A 20,608-nucleotide genomic window follows, 5' to 3' on the forward strand; every position below is an offset into this window, starting at 1 on the left:
ATTTAATGGGCTAGGGATGACGTGTTAAAGGGTACATGGGTAATATGGGGTCAACGTGCCAACATGCAATATGGGATGCGTTGCGATACACTTCCTTGCGGTATAGGGTGTTGCAAGCACACAGGTAGTTGCTCGTTACGATTGATTGATTGATTGATTATGAAAAAGAGAAAATGAAGAAAACAGCAAATCAGTAAGTGCAAAAACGATTTATTGCACCGGAGTGTCCTTATGAAGACAGACTATGGGATCCGGGAGTTCCGATCCCTTATCAAGAAGTCATAAAATGTGATGTCACACACAAGAGTGGATGTCTGTCTCTCCCTGTCTACTTCCTGACAGTCCGTCGTTCCTCGTCTGCTCTTCCTCTTTTTACAACGATGCCACGTCTGCACCATGCCCCTATATAAGTCTTGTTTTGACCGATGCCGTCTGGTGGTAGCAGCAGCGCTGACAGCTTGCCGTTGTATAGGCCTCACCAATGTTGTCAGCCTCACGACTATTAGGGCCGAAATGAGAAATAATGCAAGGGTTAGTAGGATGTCCTTCGTGCAGTGAGGAGAGGAAGGTGAACCCGGAGCCTGAGTCTGTGCGCAAGGCTCGCCTCCTGAAAGAAGCGGACTGTAGGCTACTGTGTCTACGATTATCTTTACATTATCTTTACATATACATTGGATGATGATGAGGTGGGCGATTCACCGCTGCTGTGCATGGCGGTACACTGCCCTATTGCTCATTCGGAACGGATGAGGGGATGATGATGGGAGGAGTACAGAGATCCGTCGCCAGACCGGTGGAGCGCAAGAACTCCGCAAGGCCCTGCATGTGGTGGGCAGCGTTCGACCACGGTTCGAGAATCATTGCGAGGTTAAACGGCCGCTGGTCCGGATGTGGCATAGCACAGGACATCATCTAATAGCCCTGTCACACGGGTACTTTCGATCCGAGTTGAGCCAATGCTCATCGAACTGAATGCGGATCCGGCGCTGCTACACGGACACGTTCGATCAGGATAGAACTTCGATCCTGCTTAACCCGATCCAGTTCCCTAAACGGTATTGAGATTCTCGAGACGGCTTGAACACCGTCACTGGCATCCTCGAACTCAGTGAATTTGTGGTATAGCAAGCAAAAACATACATCAGTTTGAAATTGTTCCTGTACAAATCCATGGAATTTCACGCCGGTGGTTTTAGACTAGGTAGGTATGACGGGTGACTGCGGTTTCCAATTTGTTTAATCTCGACCATTCTCGACACCACGCTCCCCGTAAATGCAATGCGAACAGCGCAATACGGAAGCGGACGCGGTTATTCTCGACTTTTTAGGAACATATTTGTCAATCTCAGCGTACTACCTCTGGGCTGTTGGCGTCGCCTTTCGACAAGCGAACATTTTGATGCGCATTGATTTGGGCTGTATAACAACATGGCGCACAGAATGCTCTTGAGAAACTCGATGGGGATCGGATTCAATCCGATCTGAAGGTGCCATGTGACAGAGGTATGAGGTGCCTGAGGCACCTTTCCAAGGCGAATTGCAGGCACTGTGAAGAAACCGAAACTGTCGAACACATCCTAAGAGATTGACGCGAGGTCAATGAGGTGCGCACACTGTCTGGCCGTCCGGCTGGACGAATGATCAGCCTATTTCCGAACTTACCCGTTTGTCCTCGAAATGGACAGACGTCTTCTGGGAACGAAGCTTCGTAGCACAGCCATTCCCAGGAAACCCGGAAACAAAATCTCATCCCTATGAACCCTACATTCAGGTTCAAAGCCTGACGATACGGCAAATCAATCGATGAAGACGTCCCCGGAGGCACGGAATCGACATATAAGAAGCGAAAGACAGCTAGGTCACATAAAACGAGACCATCCTGACGGAACTTCCGCAAAAATCAATATAAATGACTATGAAAAAGGAAGGAACAAAAGTGAGCGGGGGGCAGAGAGAACATGGTGTCGGCGGGCGGCCAGCAAAGACAAACGGGGCTTCACAAGGTCGGGAGCGGAGCAGAAACATCGGTTAGATATGGCGTGTTTAAGGGTTTCATCCTGCTTTCCCTGACACGTTAAATGCTCTGTTGTTGGCTCTCGTCTGGATGAGCAAGCTCTCTCCAGTGATTGGTTTTGAGGAGAAATCTATTCTTGTATGTTTACTCTATACGTGACGAAGTGGCTACCAGCTAGAGTGATGAATTCGCAAGACGTGTGTTAGCCACTCAGAGAGAATAAATAAAAGGTATGTGTAGATATACGCATACAGAAGTTAACGGAGGGGAGCTACGAAGGTCAGTGCATTTTGAACTGTCGTCAGGAAAAAAAAAGAAAGAAGAAAGGAACAAAGTTATTTTGATGGTGACGATCGAGGTGTTTCGCCGCAACCGGGGATACAAGCCACGAGCTAGGTCACTTGCTGAAAATATGACAATGAGCCTTAAAAGTGAGGACCTGTGCATTTTTCAGAAAGGTTGGACTGGATTTGACCACAGACCAATTAATTTCATCATAGTAAGACAGGCTAGAGCATGATGAGGACGATTGGCAGGAGAAAGGGAGATAAGCTGAGAGACACTCTACGTAAGTGGGGTGGTCCTGAAATGTTGAAATGACCTCAGTACTGACTGGAAAGACTTCGCACGAATAGCTTCAGCAGAGAGTGAGAGTGTGTGTGAGAGAGAGAAAGAGAGAAAATTTTGCGTTGCGATTATGGCTCAAAGACAGCCATGGTTGAAACAACGTTGAACTGTTATAATTTAATATATACCCTGATCTTGTGGAGTTTGCTCACACTTTCCCGGGGCAAACTTTGCTCGCCCTGCAATTCCAAGATATGTTTAGGAAATGGTCTTCATATATAGTCGGAAAGTTCGTATTCGACATTTCATTTCTTCTTTCGCCGTTGTTACTGGTTCTAGTAGCGAGTTATTACTTGTGCACAACCATTACCTGTTCCGTCAAACACTGAACTTACCTACGCGAGCTTGCTGTCTTCTTGCACAGAAGAAAGCTGGAATGATGTATAATTCAGTCATGTCTTCTTCGAACGCTCCTACCATATGATTAATTTTGTTTGTATCACTGTGGCGTAATGAGTTATCTGGATATTCCGAGAAAGCGTAGGGAACTCTGTGGAGTAATTGCGTGCAGTCATGCAAGGCCATATTCTTATGTATCGTCAAATATATTGTCTTCTAAAGATAATATATTCATTTTCGCGTGTCGATGTTTTTCCTTCTATGCAAAAGAGAGGACAAGCACAATAATAAATGCCGCTGCATCTTTGGACGCTCTACCAGATGCGTTTAAACGTCGTAGCTTTATACGGCCATCTACTGATCCTGGAGTCCGGTTGCACGAACGCTGAGGAAGTTCCTCAGTATAGCGTCCCTGCACGCAGGAGAAGCGTTGAGAACTGTAGCGCGTACAGGGAGCACTCCTACAGAGGACGCTACTCAGGACGCTACTGAGGAACCTCCTCGACGCTCGTGCAAGCGGGCCCTGAACTTCGTGCGCTCGTGCTCATATAATGCCCCTGCCACGCGGATATCAGAGCAATTGTAACTCCTTTCTCCTTCAACTAGCCAAAAATAAAGTTAGCTAAAGTTAACGCCTACCGGTTTCAACTGACAACGGAAGAGTGCGATGTCACTCGTGATGACGATTGGCTAAGAGCGCGTCATGCTATGAAGCGGTGAAGCTCTTTTTCCGGCCGGCTGTGCTGTGTGGGTGTTTCCTCTGGTTTTTCCTCATACGCTTTAAGACAAATGTCAGCACAGTTCCCCGTGAAGTCGGCCCAGGACGAGGGGTCCCCGTTGTGGTAGTCGTGACGTTGCCACCACCACCACCACCACCACCACCATCATCATCATAATCATCATCATCATCACCACGACCTCTGTTTCAGTAGTGCAGGCAAGCACAGCTGTGGCATCTTGTCAGCTTGTCTCTACAACTTTTTCTCTATAGAGACAAGTTGTTAAAAGAAAATATATCGAGAACGCAGCCTCGCCAGGCATCTATCGATTTCACGACGGAATTTCGGCTGAGTGCCATTGATCGAAATGGCACACGTCGCAGCATGCCGATAATGCGAGATATTCTATGTATGCTCTCATGTATTCATTACGACTATTCGTGTAATATATTTCGTTGTGGAAGTGATGGCGCGAACGACATGATGGCGTGACCATGAAGAACACGTTGACCGTGATTGGTTCGTTATTCGTGTGACGGCCGTTTATCGATGCCCCACATGCTCGTCGCGCCGTTGAGTTCTACGTAGAAGCACGTGGTATACACTTGCACGAATCTTGCGTGAACAGATTGGATTAAAGAAAAGAAACTGCTTAGCTTGGACCGTCAACGGTTTGATAGTTTACGGTTGTTCTTTGAAGTACTTCATACCGTTGCCAAACGGGCAGTCTTCAATGATAATTAAAACCAATGGCCATTCAACAAGCGTATAGCGCCACCAAGTGTGCAAAGTGTAAAGCAAGAGGCGGGAACACTTCTTCCCCCGCACCTCCTGTGCGCTCTTCTTTGCGACAATCAAGCAGGTGGGGCTAAAGCGGAATTTTTACTAATTTTTTAGACTATTTCGATTGCGATATTGTGCATAGTTTTTGTTGGGTCTGCGGTTATCCGTAGATGACTTAATATTTCTGTGAAAAAAAAAGTCAGGTACGCTTGGCAATTATCAAAGTTTACTTGAAAAAAAATAAATTTCCGTCAATTAATAATTGTCCAAAGCCTTCCTAAATGGCGGCAAAAATTCCCGGCGAGTAATTGCCAAAAGTTCCACAGTACTCCGGCGAGTACGTCACCAGTTAGAATTTTTTTATCACTTTAGGTGAAACACCCTGTATTTAGACATGTAACAACAATATAGTTCATGATGGCGACATAATAAGTTTAATCATGGGAGGGTTGCGACACCCTATCCCATTATGTAAGCTATTAACGTATAGGCACTCTTAATGACGTATAGCTAAGACGAAAAGGGTCGACGTTACATGCGTGAAAAAATCGCAATACTTAGTTGCAGCTACACAAGCGCCAGTGGCCTAAAACTATGTACGGATTGCTACGGTATGAACAGCCTGCATAAAAACAACAACAACAGATGATGATGAACCCTATACGGTCTATACGAGTGGCTGCTGTTTACAACAAGGTAGCAGATAGCGAGCACGAGAAAGCAGCAACGGAAAATGTACCGAAAAATGTCGGAACGAATTACGATCCTGTCCTTTACAGAGATAGTCCCTACGTGGTCATAAACACGGGCAATCACTGAAAACGCTCCAACTTCTCGACGAGAGGCTGCAGCACTAAATGAGGGCTCACAGTAAATTACACTCAAGTGAAAGGTAACCGCTATCGAATCACCGATCTTCTGGAAATAGTGCGCCATTACGCTTCAGCGACGGAATTTCGGGCCCAGCTGATCTTATCTCATCTCGGCAGCGCTTTATAGAATGTTCAGCGACTGGAAACGTATGCGTGGTATTCATGTAAATGTAAAGCGTGAAATGTTTAATCGATAGTTTGCAGATGGTCGGGATATGATACGCGTTTTATAGGGAAGCGGGCCTCGCGCGCAGGTGACTCTATATCTACGGGTTTCGTTGCGAAATAATTTCGACAATTGCGAGGAATTATTTATGCGTTGCGGGCAAATCGAAGGAGTTGTGACACTTTGATAAATGTCCCTTCGTTACACCAGTTTCGGCGTACGCGGTGCTGATCTTCCGCGCGTCTGCAGCTCAGGCTCACCATGGTTGCAAATAACTGACTTTCACATGTATTTGGCATAACACGAACCGTCACGTTCGTCTCGTCTCGTCACGATGCCGCATTAGCATTAGTTCATGGAATGCGCCTCGATGTGGCTTTCACAGCGCAGTGGCGCTACCGCTTGAGACAAGTTGACTCTCCCCAATGCTGTCACTGCTGTGCTGTAGAAGATCTAGAGCACATTCTTTTCCATTGCCCACACTACCAACCTTCCCGAGCCGTACTCTCCGGATTCCTTAACGAGCTGGAGTCTCGCCCCCCCCCCCTCTCTCACAAAACTGCTTGGTCCCTGGCCTCATCCAGCCCACCACCGCTCTGTCCTGAAAGCTCTCTTGACGTTTCTGGATATCATAGGACTTCGATCCTTATTTGTGAAGGGGCTCATTATTTCATTCCCCGCATAACCACCAGCAATGGGGTAGAGCATCGCCCCTGGCGATGAAACTCCCCATTCATCGTGTGACATTATCATCATCTTCATCTCATAATAAAGTTGTTGTTGTTGTTTGGCACTTGGATGAGGTGTCGCGGCTCCCTGAACTGCGTGATTATCTGGTGGCATTGCAGCGCACGGCTTCATGAACTCTTGTGATCTTTTCAGTCCTGGACGCAGCGGGCAAGCCAGCAGGCGGAATCCTGACGGGCACGCTGACGGCTTTCGGATCCTACGACCAGTGCGTGGCCATCAAGGCACGTGACAGGCCCGACGAAAAAGTCCGCTTCACGGGCCAATATTGTACCGTCAAGTTGAGACCTCCAATACCCGAAAAACCCAGCTACTATACTTTACACGACCGTGTCCAGCTCTTCATCAACAGCAGTCACAACACGGTAAGAAATATACCACATCGGGCCACCGAAGAGTATAAAGCCAACCGGTAAGAACTTGCTAACGCCGGTGATTTGTGTTCGTTGAAGGTGACGGAGGAGATTGCGGAGAAGATGCATTTTTTCTACTTCCTCGTGTACCGCTATGGGGTCTGCGTGCCTTCCACTTGTAGCCGAGACGATGTGCAGATGATCGCTTCAAGTCGTAAGTACAAGCTTTGCAAACCTTCCGCTGCACTCTAAGGACACGACCTCACCTCACAACGCGCTGTGGTTGGTTGTGGGAAATCGAACTATCGCGGAACGACACAAGTATCGCCGCTTACTAATGGTAACCATAGTATCCTGTCACGCCCGCGCGAAGCGCGATCACTAAGACCACTAAGACCAGTTCCGGCACGGTTTAGCGCGATCACTAAGGCCAGTTCCGGCACATACCGGAACGGTTGTTCTCTTCTTGTTGTCCCAACAAAATAAGGTAGTGCCGCTTAAGAAACAGTTAGGAGCTACTTTGCAGCACCACTCGTCGAGACATATACTACCTTCCTCGACCATGAATGCGCAATATTACTATACTTCCCACTCCGACGACATAATCCTCATTCAACTTCTGAAGACATCACTAGCACGTTTCATAATGCTGCTCCGAGGCAACGCCGTGTGATAGGCGTGATCACTACTTGTATTTCCAATAATCCTAAGTAACACCTCCAATCGTAGCCACATGCTTTCAGCGGCTGTAGCCATGCGTAACGCTAATCGACCATATGTAAGGCTGTAGCCACGTGAAGGAACCATCATCAGCCGCATGGACAGGCACTCGTAGCCATAGGATCTTTGTGGTTCTAATCGTTGCGGATGATTGTGTCAACCAGACGACAAATGGTAACCAAGTGGAAAGAGAAGACATCGAGCGGGCTTGTTTAGTCTATAGATCGCGTTGGTCGAGCCATCGCTGGCCCTCTGGCGGTGTCCGTAGAGTGCCAACAACGCCGCCGAAAACACACAAAGCGTATACACTATAAGGCGTCAACGAGACCGTTGTTGTTGTTGAGACGGTCAAATTTTATCTTTTTTACTACATATTTAGGTGCTTTTCGGGCTTCATATGCCAGCCTATTTCCGGCCTTTTTGGTGCCTAAAAATTCGGGCCCTTATTCATGTGTGTCCAAACAATCCTCCCCCATTTTTAGCTTCAGCTTGAAAGTGTGAGAGCAATAGGGAATAATCCACTGTTTCCTTTCCTATATACATGCTTCTTTGCGTTTTCGCACTCTGGATATTCTCTACTGCGGATATTGCAAATCAGATTGATCGCGATGTCTTAAAAATGATACGACTTTGGGTGTTTAAAGGTCGTACGCGAAGGAAAAAAAAAAGAAAGAAATAATCTCTCCTTTTTCTTTTCAGTGACGAAGAGTGCGGAATTCGAAGTCAATGTTTCAGACTGCGAGGTTCTAAAAGAGAAAATCGAATTCACTCCGGATCAGACGGTGATTGTGTAAGTGGGCGTTTACTTCAAATTTCTTCTCGTTCACATTCCGTTGTAACGAAGAGACGATACGGCAACGAGAAAATACGCGCTAGAACAGAGACACACACACTTCACTATTTCATACTTAAAACTATCAAGTCAATATCGCACAAAAGAAAGCCTTCCACGGCGAACACGATAGCGGTATTGATCTGAGCACGCATCTGGGAGCATGAGGAATAAGCATTTTCTCCGATTCGTTTCCCAATCTCGACTCTGGACTGCTGTGTCGTTAACCGATTTTCGAACCTGACGTGCCGGGGAACCTTCCCCCATCTCGTATTGACCCCGCCAAATTGTGTATTTGTGTGCATACTTTTTTTCTTTTACGGCCTCTTCCACATAGGGCTCATCAGCGACCTACACACTTTTTTTTTTTTTTTTGCTATAGCATTACCATTATTTCTGCTCTATTCGATCACATCCAGTCCTTGCCTCGCTATAATATACGATCCATTGGAATATTTGAATGCATTGTTTACAGATTCCTGCCCAAATTCCACTTCAAGGGTAACCGTTTAGAAAGCAAACGACACCCCCTGCTAGTTTGTTTGTTTGTAAATAAAAAAAAGGAAAACGAGGAGAAAACGACACTCCCTGTTGAAGTCTTCTAGTGCTAATATCAGGAGTGGGACGAACGCTCCCTGTGATGTGTGGTTTCCTGTGAAAACTGCTTCGAATGCTAACGTAGATTTGTAGCGCAGTTGTTAACGCATGTTGCATTATCACCTGACCACCTTCCGTCACGTCTTCTCGCGCATGCCCTGCACCCCGCGAAGATTCTCTCCGCACGCGACAGAATATTCCTTCTTCTGTTGCTCGTCTGCTTGTGTCGTCTGCTAGCGACATTGCTTTGAGCGCCTTCCTTTGCGTTTTCGAACACGTCTTTCATCCGTTCTTCCAGCGTCGTTCGGATACCTTGGCATTTCTTCTACGATGTCTTCTTGCGCGTGCTTTTCTCCTTCTCCTCCTCCGTCGACATCTGCGTCGATAAACTCGATTGTGCGGATTGCCGTTTGTTACTTCCGCGTGGCCATGTCCTGGCTTGCGTCTTTTGTCATCCAGCCAATGGTAGCGCTCAACGTGTTGGTCAACGAGCCATTACGATAGTAGAAATTTTGTCGAAAGCAAAGCTCGCTTACACACGCTTTACTCATTAAACTGGGAACAATGTTCTTGGTTTAATGACGGCGGAGAATGACCCACCAGATCATCATCCCATTTATGTGCGTGTGTGTGTTAATGAGCAGTCATCGCGGCGCTGACGATAATGACGAAATGGAAGCGCAAGTTTAGCGAGTAATTCGGGGCGAGAGTATTGGCTCCTCGCCAACAGTATTGGACCAGTATTGCCGATATCGAGACAATAGTAAGCCAATATGTTATACTGCTTCAATCGGGTATGGATGACAAGAAAAGTTCATTTCAGAGACCACAACCTCGTTTTTGAGGCCTTGTTCGTGCACGTTTTCCTTGTAGCTCCTAGCTAGCTCCATAGTCTTTGTTATGACGTTTCCCTACCAGCGAGTTTTTTCCTTTTTATCCATCCATTCGTTACCTTTGTGTCGCTTCAGCTTCGGTTCACCGCCAGAATGGCCACCACAACGAGAGTTCTATTCCTATCTCGGGAAAAAACTCGGTTTCCTCAGCTAGAATTCGGTTTCGAATCCCGAATCGCGCAAATCTAAACGGGTGTGCCATTGCAACAGCACGAACAGCAACAACAGCAGGACGAATACAAACGGTCATATTTTTGACGCGTGTAGAGCACTGAGGCATACATTTTCTGTGAGATTACTCCAACGTGGTCTCTTCTCATCAATATTGCTTGCAGGGTCGTCGCGGGATCCCTGCTTGCTCTCGTGCTTCTATCGACAGCTGTGCACATCGTCAAAGAATCCCTCAGGGAGAAAGACGGAGACGAAAGTAAGTGTTTACAAAAAAAAAAAAAAAAAAAAGGATATCGACGCAACAAAGAAAAGTTACACTTATAAAATGTAATAACCATCAAGTTCGATAGCTGGGCCAGTTCTGAGGTTCATTTATAATAAAAAAAAAGGAAGAAGAAACGAGACATTTGAGCTTTCAAAGCCTCGGTTAAGGGACATGCGGTAGCCTTATAAGGTCTCTCCCTTCTATAGCAAGTGAGCGATGGTGCGACATGTGGCTATCATTACGGAGGTGTGCGGGCGGGTGCGTGTTATATCCGCGAATCCAACATTTGGATTTACGGATACGAATAGAACGCTTTCAAACCCGCGCGCGGGTGAAATGCGGATACAACAGCGCGTCTCCGCGTATACGCGAGGATACCGCGTCATTATCCGCACTGATGTTTCACTGACGTTCTTGAGATGCAGCCACAATTGAAAGTCGCACTTGGTGAATCGTAAGGGGTGTGTCGACGTGCGTCATCCGTTGCGCTGCCATGCAGTTAACGACTACTGTTATTGAACGACTGTGGATGACATATTCTTAGCTCAGAAGTAAACGCGTTTGTCACGTAAGGTTTCACCATGTCGATTTTTTTCCCTACGAATCAGAGCACCAAACCGAACTGGAACCGGAACCTAAAACCGGAAAGAATTACCGTTATTTCTTTCCGGAATCGAACCGGAACTGAACCAAAAAGGCCGCCGCCATCTTGGAGCTCAACCGGAACCGAACCGACTTAGAAAATTTCGGTTCCCGTTTCAAAGCCGGTTTTAAAGCATCGAAAATTCGGGACTGACCAAAGAGAGACTGTCGAAAAGTGTTCGGTTCATGCGACATTTTTTGCAACCCGAGTCCCCAGTACAAGCGGAAATGCATATCTGGACGCCGACGTCGATGGAGACAACGTCGGACAACCGCGCTCCATAGTTTCGTTTTCCTGTTGCCAAGCGTTGTTGTCACAGATTTGCGGCCAGCAAGGACATGCGAAGAGAAATGAAGCTTTCGGAACGTTCCTACAGTTTATTTTAGGACATATACCTTGTGCAATGAACCGGTTCGGAACCGATATGTGTGTCCTCCTGGACCTGAACCGGAACCGAACCATTGCGCCTGGACCTGAACCCGAACAGAACCGGAAAATAATTCGGTTTGATGCTCTGCTACGAATGCAACGATCGCGAATGTAGGGACGGATACGGATGCGGATGCGGATCATATTTCGGCGAAACTCACTCATGAGCATGCTTACTAATGCTGAATGTGGCGAATGCGCTGAGCGTGAGTGAGCAAAAGGGGAGCCGAGCAGGAGGTGATTGAGCATGTGCGAGCAAAAAGGGAGCTGAGCAGGAGGTGATGGAGCATGAGTGAGCAAAAGGGGAGCTGAGCAGGAAGTGACTGAGCATGAGCGAGCAAAAGGGGAGCTGAGCAGGAGGTGATTGAGCATGAGTGAGCAAAAGGGGAGCTGTGCACGAGGTGATTGAGCATGAGTGAGCAAAAGAGGAGCTGAACGGGGAGTGAGGGAGCAAAAGGGGAGCTGAGAAGGAGGTGCGTGAGCATGAGTGAGCGGAAGTTATGAAGCCGACATGTGATCTGATCCGGATTCAGCGATTTCAAGCACCGTGGTAGCGGATGCGGTTCTCGAAGCGCGGGTACCGGCGGATGCGATTACTACCATTATTATCGTCGTTCACTTCTAGACACCATCATTAAAACAAAATCTTATAATTACCGCAAACTTTACTCGTCTTCATAATTCTGCTACTTCTAAACTAGAAGTTACGCAGAAAGCATTCCTCTGAGATGCAAAATTATCAAACAGGGCGCACACACTACTGCATGCTTGTAATCTTATGCTCTTCTGACTTGCATCCTGAAGACCGGGTAGCGCTACCCATGGCAATAGCAAACAGACACTCCGTTTGGCTAACGTTTCCCCCTTTTTTAATTTCCCTTTTCTTCTAATAAATACCCCCCCCCCACTCCGTAGAATAGAACAGAATAGAATAGAAATAGAAAAAAAAAAAAAAGGAAACGTAGGTCGCACTGGTGCGGCCAGCTGTTCCATGACGGTCCACTGCCCCAATGCGTGTCAATATATGCACAAGTAATAGCACTTTCACACTGAAACACCACGTGCGCTCACGTATGTTTCGCATGAGGAAGGGGGATATATTTAATGATTGAGAAAAAAAAAAAACGAAACGGAAAGGCTAGTCATACTAGAGGCTCGCTATTCCAAAAAACGGAAAAGAAAGAAAAGCACACGGGAAACAATACAGAAACACGGACAAAGACAGCTCCTTCACTACTCACTAGTCGCTGTGTAGGCAGTCCTCGGGGAGATATCACAGAGTGCCCAAGAGTCCAGCTTCCCGAACGAATCTTAGTAGCGCAGTCGTGACCTCAGCGTGCCCAGTAGGGCCAAGCAGCACGGGGAGGAAAAGCTCTGGGTAGCCCAGACGAGAGAGACGGCACCGGAGCTTGGACCGGTGTCCTTCGTGCCGGTGGCAGGCCAGGAGGAAGGAGGCTGAGAAAAACCCAATTTTTGTTTTGTCGCACAGAACGCAAGGTATCGACAACTGGTGGATGAGCAGTATGAAAAGTGTAACAGGAAGCCTCACAGCCTTTATTTTCTCCAGCCTGCATCCTCCTGACGGTGTCATCATTGGATTTTAAAATTTAAAGGAAAGGAGCTTCGGGTTTCTATTACACGCTTTCTATTATTTTCTGTCCATGCGACTTCGCATATTCATATTGATGAGGATCAAGCTCCCAATTTATTCATTTTTGGACCGGATCTTTATATTTTCTTCGGTGAAATTTGAGTAATGCCGCTGGAGCGCGCTAATGTTGTTACCGATATGGCTGCTAATGCATTCTTTCCAGAATTCGTTACTTACAGTTAAGTACAAAAACTTTACTCTGCATTGAGAGTAATTTCTTTGAAAGAAATGTCTTCGGAATAGCTGCCTCAACATACTTCTGAATCGATTAAAGCTGCAGCAGGAAAACCTGTATCTTCTCCGCGCAAGAGTGCCACATGCAATTTTCTTGCTTTAACTGGCAAGTAACAGACAGCTGGTACGACCGTATCCCGCTAAGCTGAAAATAATGGAGTGGAGAAAAAGAAGCGCGAGCGATCAAAGTGAGGATCCTGTTATAAGCCTCTCCTTGTTAATAAGAAAGCTATCTGTTATAGACCGTCGCTTTATCTTCGCAAAAGACGAAGGATTGCGTTTATCAACTTGTTCTTTTTGTTTTTTCCCTTCATTTTAAGAGAAGCTGCAGCTGCCTCCTGCTGTTTCCTTGTTCGTACGAACATTTTCCTACCCTGCTTTTTACGTTCGTATTATTCATGAACCACCTGAGTAGGAGGGTAAGTCGAGTTCAGTCCCGGTGGCTGTCCTCTAAATAATGAACTAAACAGCACAGCAAAATGCGGTGTCTGTATGAGGTTTTAGATGCACGCCAACACATGCACAAGCGCACTTGGTTATTCGAAACGATGCTAACTATACAGTGACGGGGAGACCATGGATAGGTGACTATGGAAACCAAGGAAAGGAGAGCAAACCAATCGAAGTCTGTGTGAAATACAGCTACAGTCAAACTCCTTTACAACAAAACTCAGGGGACAGCAAAAAAAAAAAAAAAAAAAAAAAAAATTGCAGTAAAGGTATTTTCGTTAAAAAGGATGTCCATTATTGGACCTATAGGGCCCCAGCGGGACCGCAAAAAAATTTGCTGTAGTGGTATTTTCGTTAAAAAGGTGTTCGCTATAAAGGAGTTTGACTGTATGACAGAACGCACTTATTTGCACATGGGTTTCTTCGGCGACGGTATAAGGACACGGAGCCGACCCGCTTTACATTTAAAGCCTGTCTTATAGGCTGAACGCCTTTATACACGCTTTCGTAAGATGTTATAATTTTGTGGCTGAAGACTTTATATGTAACATAAAATGGAGAAACCTGCTTGAGGAGCACTCGCCCGGAAATTAACAAGAATCCCACCTTTGATGCTGTAACGGTAACTGTTCGTCACTTAGCACTTCTGAGTTGCCGATCTTTCCCAAACTGCGCTAGAAACACAGGGGCGGCATAAATCCACCATTTTTGTAACTACCCCTCAAGCGGGTGCTTGTTACAAAACCGCCACCTTGTCCTGGTCACACGTCATAGAAAACGTCACTTTGAGGTCATGTGACCTTGTTTACATGTCGTATTACCGCTTGCCGACATATTCCCGTCGGCATAAGACCAAGAGATGAACGTATTTTGCTAGCGTAAACCATGCGGTGCTTCTTCCGCGACATGGTAGCCCACTTCTCCTTAGTTGAACTGCATCGCAAAACGCTACGTAGCCATGTGACGTATGCGTGGTGGAGAGAGGCTCGCTGGTTACTCATATTTGAAAGCAGTTATATGGGTCAATGAGCTGGCACGAGCCGGACGAAATGTATATTTGGGTATTATGATCTGCGTTCTTTCATGGGGTATCGTTATTTCAGAAATGTTTGGTGGCCTGTTTACGGCCCCTTTAACGCGCGATCGTCATCACATCTTTGGAAGTCGTGAACAGTACAAGTTATGTACAAAACTGCAGTTTTATTGCGAGACTACCGGATAAAAATATTTACAATAGTCGAAAGACTTCCAAAACGTCGCGTAGAAACAACAAACGCGTTGTTTACAAACTGTTTGACCGCCGATCAGGGGTGCGGCCGTCTTTAAGGTCACGTGTGCGTTGACGTTTATTGTGACGTGCGACTGGGACCTGCGCAGGATGCATTGCCTATGCCCTGCACGCTTTCGTCTATACGGAGCAATACATTGGGTGCCACCCCTGTGGCTAGAAATGATGTTCCTTTTAAGAAGCCGGAGTGCATGGGAACAGTCTATACCCTCGATGTAATCTTGAAATAGTTACATATAATTTCATATAAGAATACGAGTATACACTATAATGAGTGAAAAACAGAAACAAACGCATAAAGAGCAGGCAACATTATCAATTTAGATGTATCCGCAAACGTCCCATGTTCCTCTGTAGCAATTATACATTTTGCTTCCCAAGTTATACTGCCAGATGCAATTACACAAACGACACCCATCCAATCTCTCATATACAAATGGCAAGCATGCCACACTCGCCTCCAATTAGCTATACCGGGAGAGACTCTCAATAAAGTATTCATAAACAATCATTCCCTCGCATATTCAGGCTGCACTTATCGCTAATGAAAGTGCTCGCGGCAGGTTAAACGACACTAAGCCGCAACCTAAACAACCCTATATGCTTAATTGGATATGGCACATGCGTTCGGCTGTGATACAACGAAAGGCGATTAGAGAAAACAGTAATGGTATAGCGAAGGATTACATCTGTGCGGTACTTTGTCGGTCGTATGTGAAAAAACACCCTTTCCTTTCACTGTTCGTAAACAGAAGGCACAACCGGAAGTTGTCTGGGGTTCCCAGCGTCAGCAGCTGCATGTGGCGCAACGTCGTGTCACTCATTTGAGTTAATCCCTTTCACTATTTGTAAACTGTGAAAGGGTTTACCTGAAATCAGTGACACGGCGTGGCGCCACATGTAACCGCTGACGCTGGGAACGCTAGACAACTTCCGGTTGATCCTTCTCTTTGTAAACAGTGAAAGGGTAAACCATCAATGTGATGGGGACGTTAACACGAAATGCACATAACCACCATCCGCACGTTGCAGGCGTCTCACCACTTTTTCTCTACGACCACCCGATGAATGGTCATCCTCTAACCCTCTAAGACGTGCGACCTATCGCTGATCATGTTCGGGTATTCTATGGCCAGCATTATGTGTTTGCACAGTAAGCGCTATGGCAGTATGTATCTGCGCATGGGATGCTCATAGTTATCTCGCGACGACAAGCCACGAATTATCTCTGCGCACGAGAGGAGGTAAGGCGTGGAGAAACCATGTGACAAAGCGAACTATCCACTTACAAGGCAGTAATAAGGGGTTGCTCGTAGGGCTCGCTTCAAGAAGCCCTTCACAGGAAAGGTCACGTGCCTCACACGTTGGACTGTTATCCCCTTATTTGGGAGAAGGACCAATGAGGTCGCTCCCCAGGAACGCAAGGAAAGAGAGAAACTGCGGAGCTGTGCAAACGGTTGACCTGCATGCATAGCGTGTTGCAACCAAATACTCCTTCCCTAAGCTTACCTAACCTAAACCTAGAACAAAACCGCATAATTACGACCTGTCACCAAGTGTTTCACCCTATACACCAAACCAACTAAGTGTTCCAGTTTGTGCTCCGTTCACTGCCGCTTCACAACTTTGATTGATTGATCGATTGATTAGAAAAAAGAAACAATTGAGAAAATTGGCTCCACATACGTGCTACTCCATGGCACGTACTCACTTAACTCACAACTTCATCAATATCTTCGCAATAGCATTGCCTTATGCATTGCATATGCATATGCAGCCAGACTTGTACAAAATACTGCGCAAAAGTATTTAGAATAAGATACTAAATACTCGACGTAAAAAGTATTTAAAATAGATTACAAAATACTCAAAACTGAAAGTAATTTGAGTAGAGTACTAAATACTCTAAGAAGTATTTAAGATACTCTTTAAAGCACTTTAGTATTAGCTGTAAGTGAAACGCGTATTCTGAATGTGGACAAATGAAAGGAATAAACTTCATCAGCCATGCTGAAGCATATCTTTCATTTGCAACGTCTTGGTGTCAATGTTTGGTGAACTTTGATGAACTCAAGTAAACTTTGTTGATATGTTCTGAACCAATTCGTAATCCGTCCTGTATGTCCGTTCGGGTCTTTCAACCTGTGGCACGTGTTTATTGGTTTGGTGACCAAGGAAATGAATGCTGGGATTCTCTTGTACCTAATCCCCTGGTGATACACCTGGCAATATGAATAGGAACGGTTTTCTGACGAAGTTAGCTATTGACAAGCAAGGTGGGACCAGCATATTGTACAAGAGGATATGACAGATTCGCGAATTCCCGAAAAAAGAAAGAAGAAAAGGGGGTTAAATTCCAGTGAGCTGAAAATCTTGGCACGGTGGGAAGCGTGCTGGATATGGCTTGTCGAGGAAGGAAAGTATTTTGAGTACTGAGTAGCAAATACCGAAAAAAGTATTTTAAATACATTAAAAATACTTGTCACAAAAAGTATTGAGTAAAGTACCAAAATACCGGAAAAAGTATTTAAAATACTGTATTTTGAGTACGTACTCAAGATACGTACAAGTCTGTATGCAGCATTGCACCTGTGCGCTTCTGGCTCGTTTCTTTCTATAAACGCAGCCTCAGAACATCAGTTCTCTCTTACACAAATCCTGTTCGTGTTTGCTCAGTGGAACCACCACCACCTCCTCCTCGCTCACTCGCGTGTGGCCAGCAACGACGAGCCAATATGGCCATCCCACCCCTAACACACTGCACTTTGAGCGTCAATGTACAAAGCTGATGTACCGAGGCGGAGACGTGTCCCCGGGCGTATTATGCGTTGTCAAAAAGGCACACAAAAAAATCGAAGTAAACGATGGCGTTAGTAAAAGTTGCAGAGCTGTCCGTAAACTGAGCTTCCATGCAGCTGATGAAGATGGATGACCCGAAAAGTATCACCCCGAAAATTCATTGATGGATCGTCCCTCATACACAGATAAGTCCCGAGCTACGCCGGGGATAGCCAAATAACTCCAATCCAGTCTATAATTACACTGGAAGATCGAAAGTAGTAAAGTATTTAGTATACGTATAAAAGAATGCTCCTAATGTTCCCTCTAATTAGAGCGGTAAGCTTCCCCTCTCTAGCGTAATTGAAATAAATGTGTGATGGGAGCATTTGACCACACACTCTTCTGCAAGCCCTCTTGCTGGAAATCGTACTACTTTCTAGAGTTATGTGTGTTTCGTCCTGAGAGTAGCCGGTGGGCCCGCACAGACGGCGATGAGGAAGCGGGAGAATCTCCCCATCAGCTCGCGTGACGTATCCATGACGCTGTCGCCAGGATGGTCACGTGTCAGCGGCCTCTTCCACACATCCGCCACACGCATTTTCTGTAGCGGCTAGTGGAACAGAAATAATTCTGCAGCAGGAGCGGGTGAAGCCTGGCGCCAAAGGAACGCCCTCGTATAGTCACAATGTCGTCACACTGACGTCGTGTATACGTCGCACGTCTGCACGGGAATGTCAAACTCGGTGGACCCCAATGGTGGGTGGATCACGATAAAAAAATCAGGAAAATTCGATACCACCCCGAAGGTGGCTCTCATCGAGCGGCGCAGGTGACGTGTCCAAGCTTCACCGGCTTCGTAGCTAAGGACGCCACACTGCCGGAAGCCCCTTGATCTCTACCGGTCCCGACCATCTTCGTGAGTCTTTCGGATCTTCTGGAACGAAGAGACCAAGTTCCTTCGAGACCATTTTTTATGCTCTGGTAGAAGAGAAATTTTCCTATTCGGCATCGATATACACGAGATGGCAAGCCTGTATCGGCCTTTGTAATACCATCCGAAGGCGTAGTGCACGGACAACGCCTTTCGCATCCAACCTTATCGACAGTTGCACGACCCGACGCTATCCTAGTCCTTCTGCAACACATAGTTTATCTTGGCCCGCGAGAATGCATAGTGTTCACCGACGCAAGATCTGCACTGCAGGCTAGCTGTTGAGAACATTGGCATACGAGGGTCGTCCACCCTCAGCCATGTTAATGGCTTACCAGCTGTGACCTGCACGAAGCAGGTCACAGGGTAGCTCTACAGTGGGTTCCAGCCCGTTATGGTCCCTACCCTAGTCAGACCCTAGTCAGACAGCAAGCCCTAATCAGACGGCAAACCTATAAGGCCGTTAGCGGAACGGCCATTACTTCACCTGTAGTGCAGCCATCATTTCGAATGACATCGTTCCTTGCCCTGATTTGTTGAAAATGGGAGGCGTGCACCTTTTTTGTGACAATTATTCAGCTCATAATTGCCACAAAAAAAGGCGTACGCCCCCTGTTTTGAACAAACCAGGCAAGAGAACGATGCCATTCGAAATGATGGTTGCACAATACAGATGAAGTAACGACCGTAGGTTTGCCGTCTGACTATAGGGTATTACAGTGTCTTTATATCGGGGGGGGGGGGGGGGGTATGTTGGATGCTGTATCAAAAGTGCTTGGTCCATGGTCGAATCCAGGCCATCAACGCTCTGCCCTAAGAGCAATACTAAACTTTTTGGACACCGTGGCTTCGGTCCTCACTGTGGGGGGACTCATTTGCCCACATTACCGCCACCAATGGGGTAGAGTACCGCCCCTTGCGATGAACATACCGAATCATCATCATTCAAAGAAAGTTGTTGCTGTTATTCCGCTCATGTCGACGAAAAGTAAGGCCGGGGATTCGGTAAAGGGAATGCACTACACGTAGAGCGAATTATACCTTTTATGCTGTCCCTTTGCGCACTAAGCAATCTTTTTTTTAATAAGTCACTTTGTAAAAAAGTTTGACTTTTCTAAAAAGTCAAACATGCGTGTGTTACACTGGTATGAGAGAAGAATGCGCAAAGCATCTGGAGATCGTACTAGGTGCTGTCAGCATTTCTGTTGATATACCTGCAAATGGTGTTCAATGGAGGCATAATGGCTGAAATCACTTCTTCCGCAGCATTCTTCGCACGCTTCACAACGGCTTTCTCGCTGACCCGGAGTCTGGGCCGAGTGTTCAAGGAGGGAACAAAACTGGACCATCTTAGCGCTCTGCACGGTCTGCGAGTTCTCAGCTGCTTGTGGTTCATGTTCGGGCACATCTTCCTCTTCCTCAACTACCAGTTCTTTCGTAAGTAATGTTTCTGCTTTGCAAAAAAAAAAAAGAAAAGAAAAAAAGGCAGGGAGAGCATATCATGCAAGAAAGATATGAAGAACTGCTTTGCAATGTAATTTAGCTTTTGACTTTAACAAACATCCTAAGGAAACAGCAGAGCTCCTGCAGTTCATACCTTCGAGGAGCTTCTTTGCATAATACATTACATTTAATGGATAATTTTGGAATCTTCTTGCATAGATGCGAGAATCTTTTTTTTTTCCTAACATAAAGCGAATAGAATATACTGTTTCTGCGGCAAACAGTTTGTTTGCTGCCCACTCTCAAGTTGTTTCCTTTATCCTTTATATAGATTCGTGTTAATTTGATGTCGCGTTCGTGTCTTACGTTTTCTACTGTAACAACTACGTCTGCTGGTATTTGTAGAACAACCTGGGTCAAACATGCTGCACCAAGCGAAGAATAATCCGTCCTTGTAGAAGCCTAAAGGGAATCTGTGAAGCGCCAGTCTTTAAAACTCAATCTCAGTGATTAGCAAGCCCACGGAAAAACATGCAAAGAAAAATTGAATCTGCTGGACCTCTTGTCTTTTCCGCTGGCGTTCCTATCGTATCTTTGGAAGTATCTCTGCGCACCGTAAGGTGAATCTGGGAAAAATAAGCTGGTCCAATCAGTGTAAGT

The 20,608-nt window shown here is 46.1% G+C and overlaps 1 protein-coding gene and 1 long non-coding RNA gene across 2 annotated transcripts in view; one reads left to right on the forward strand and one right to left on the reverse strand.

Moving 5' to 3' along the window:
- The window catches only part of LOC135367795 (nose resistant to fluoxetine protein 6-like), an 87,923-nt gene that overhangs the window by 46,647 nt on the left and 20,668 nt on the right, over positions 1-20,608 (forward strand). Inside the window, exons 2-6 of the mRNA XM_064600918.1 lie at positions 6,403-6,632; positions 6,720-6,834; positions 8,040-8,130; positions 9,998-10,089; positions 19,772-19,942. Of these exons, the coding sequence (XP_064456988.1) occupies positions 6,403-6,632; positions 6,720-6,834; positions 8,040-8,130; positions 9,998-10,089; positions 19,772-19,942 (699 nt within the window). The remainder of the gene's footprint in view (positions 1-6,402; positions 6,633-6,719; positions 6,835-8,039; positions 8,131-9,997; positions 10,090-19,771; positions 19,943-20,608) is intronic.
- LOC135367796 (uncharacterized) lies at positions 17,844-19,900 on the reverse strand. The gene is made up of 2 exons (XR_010414518.1): positions 19,720-19,900; positions 17,844-18,508 (listed from the first exon to the last, which is right to left on the reverse strand). It is a non-coding gene; the product is annotated as an uncharacterized LOC135367796 (long non-coding RNA).

This window comes from Ornithodoros turicata, chromosome 9 (assembly GCF_037126465.1).
Source record: "Ornithodoros turicata isolate Travis chromosome 9, ASM3712646v1, whole genome shotgun sequence".
Classification (NCBI taxonomy): Eukaryota; Metazoa; Arthropoda; class Arachnida; order Ixodida; family Argasidae; genus Ornithodoros; species Ornithodoros turicata.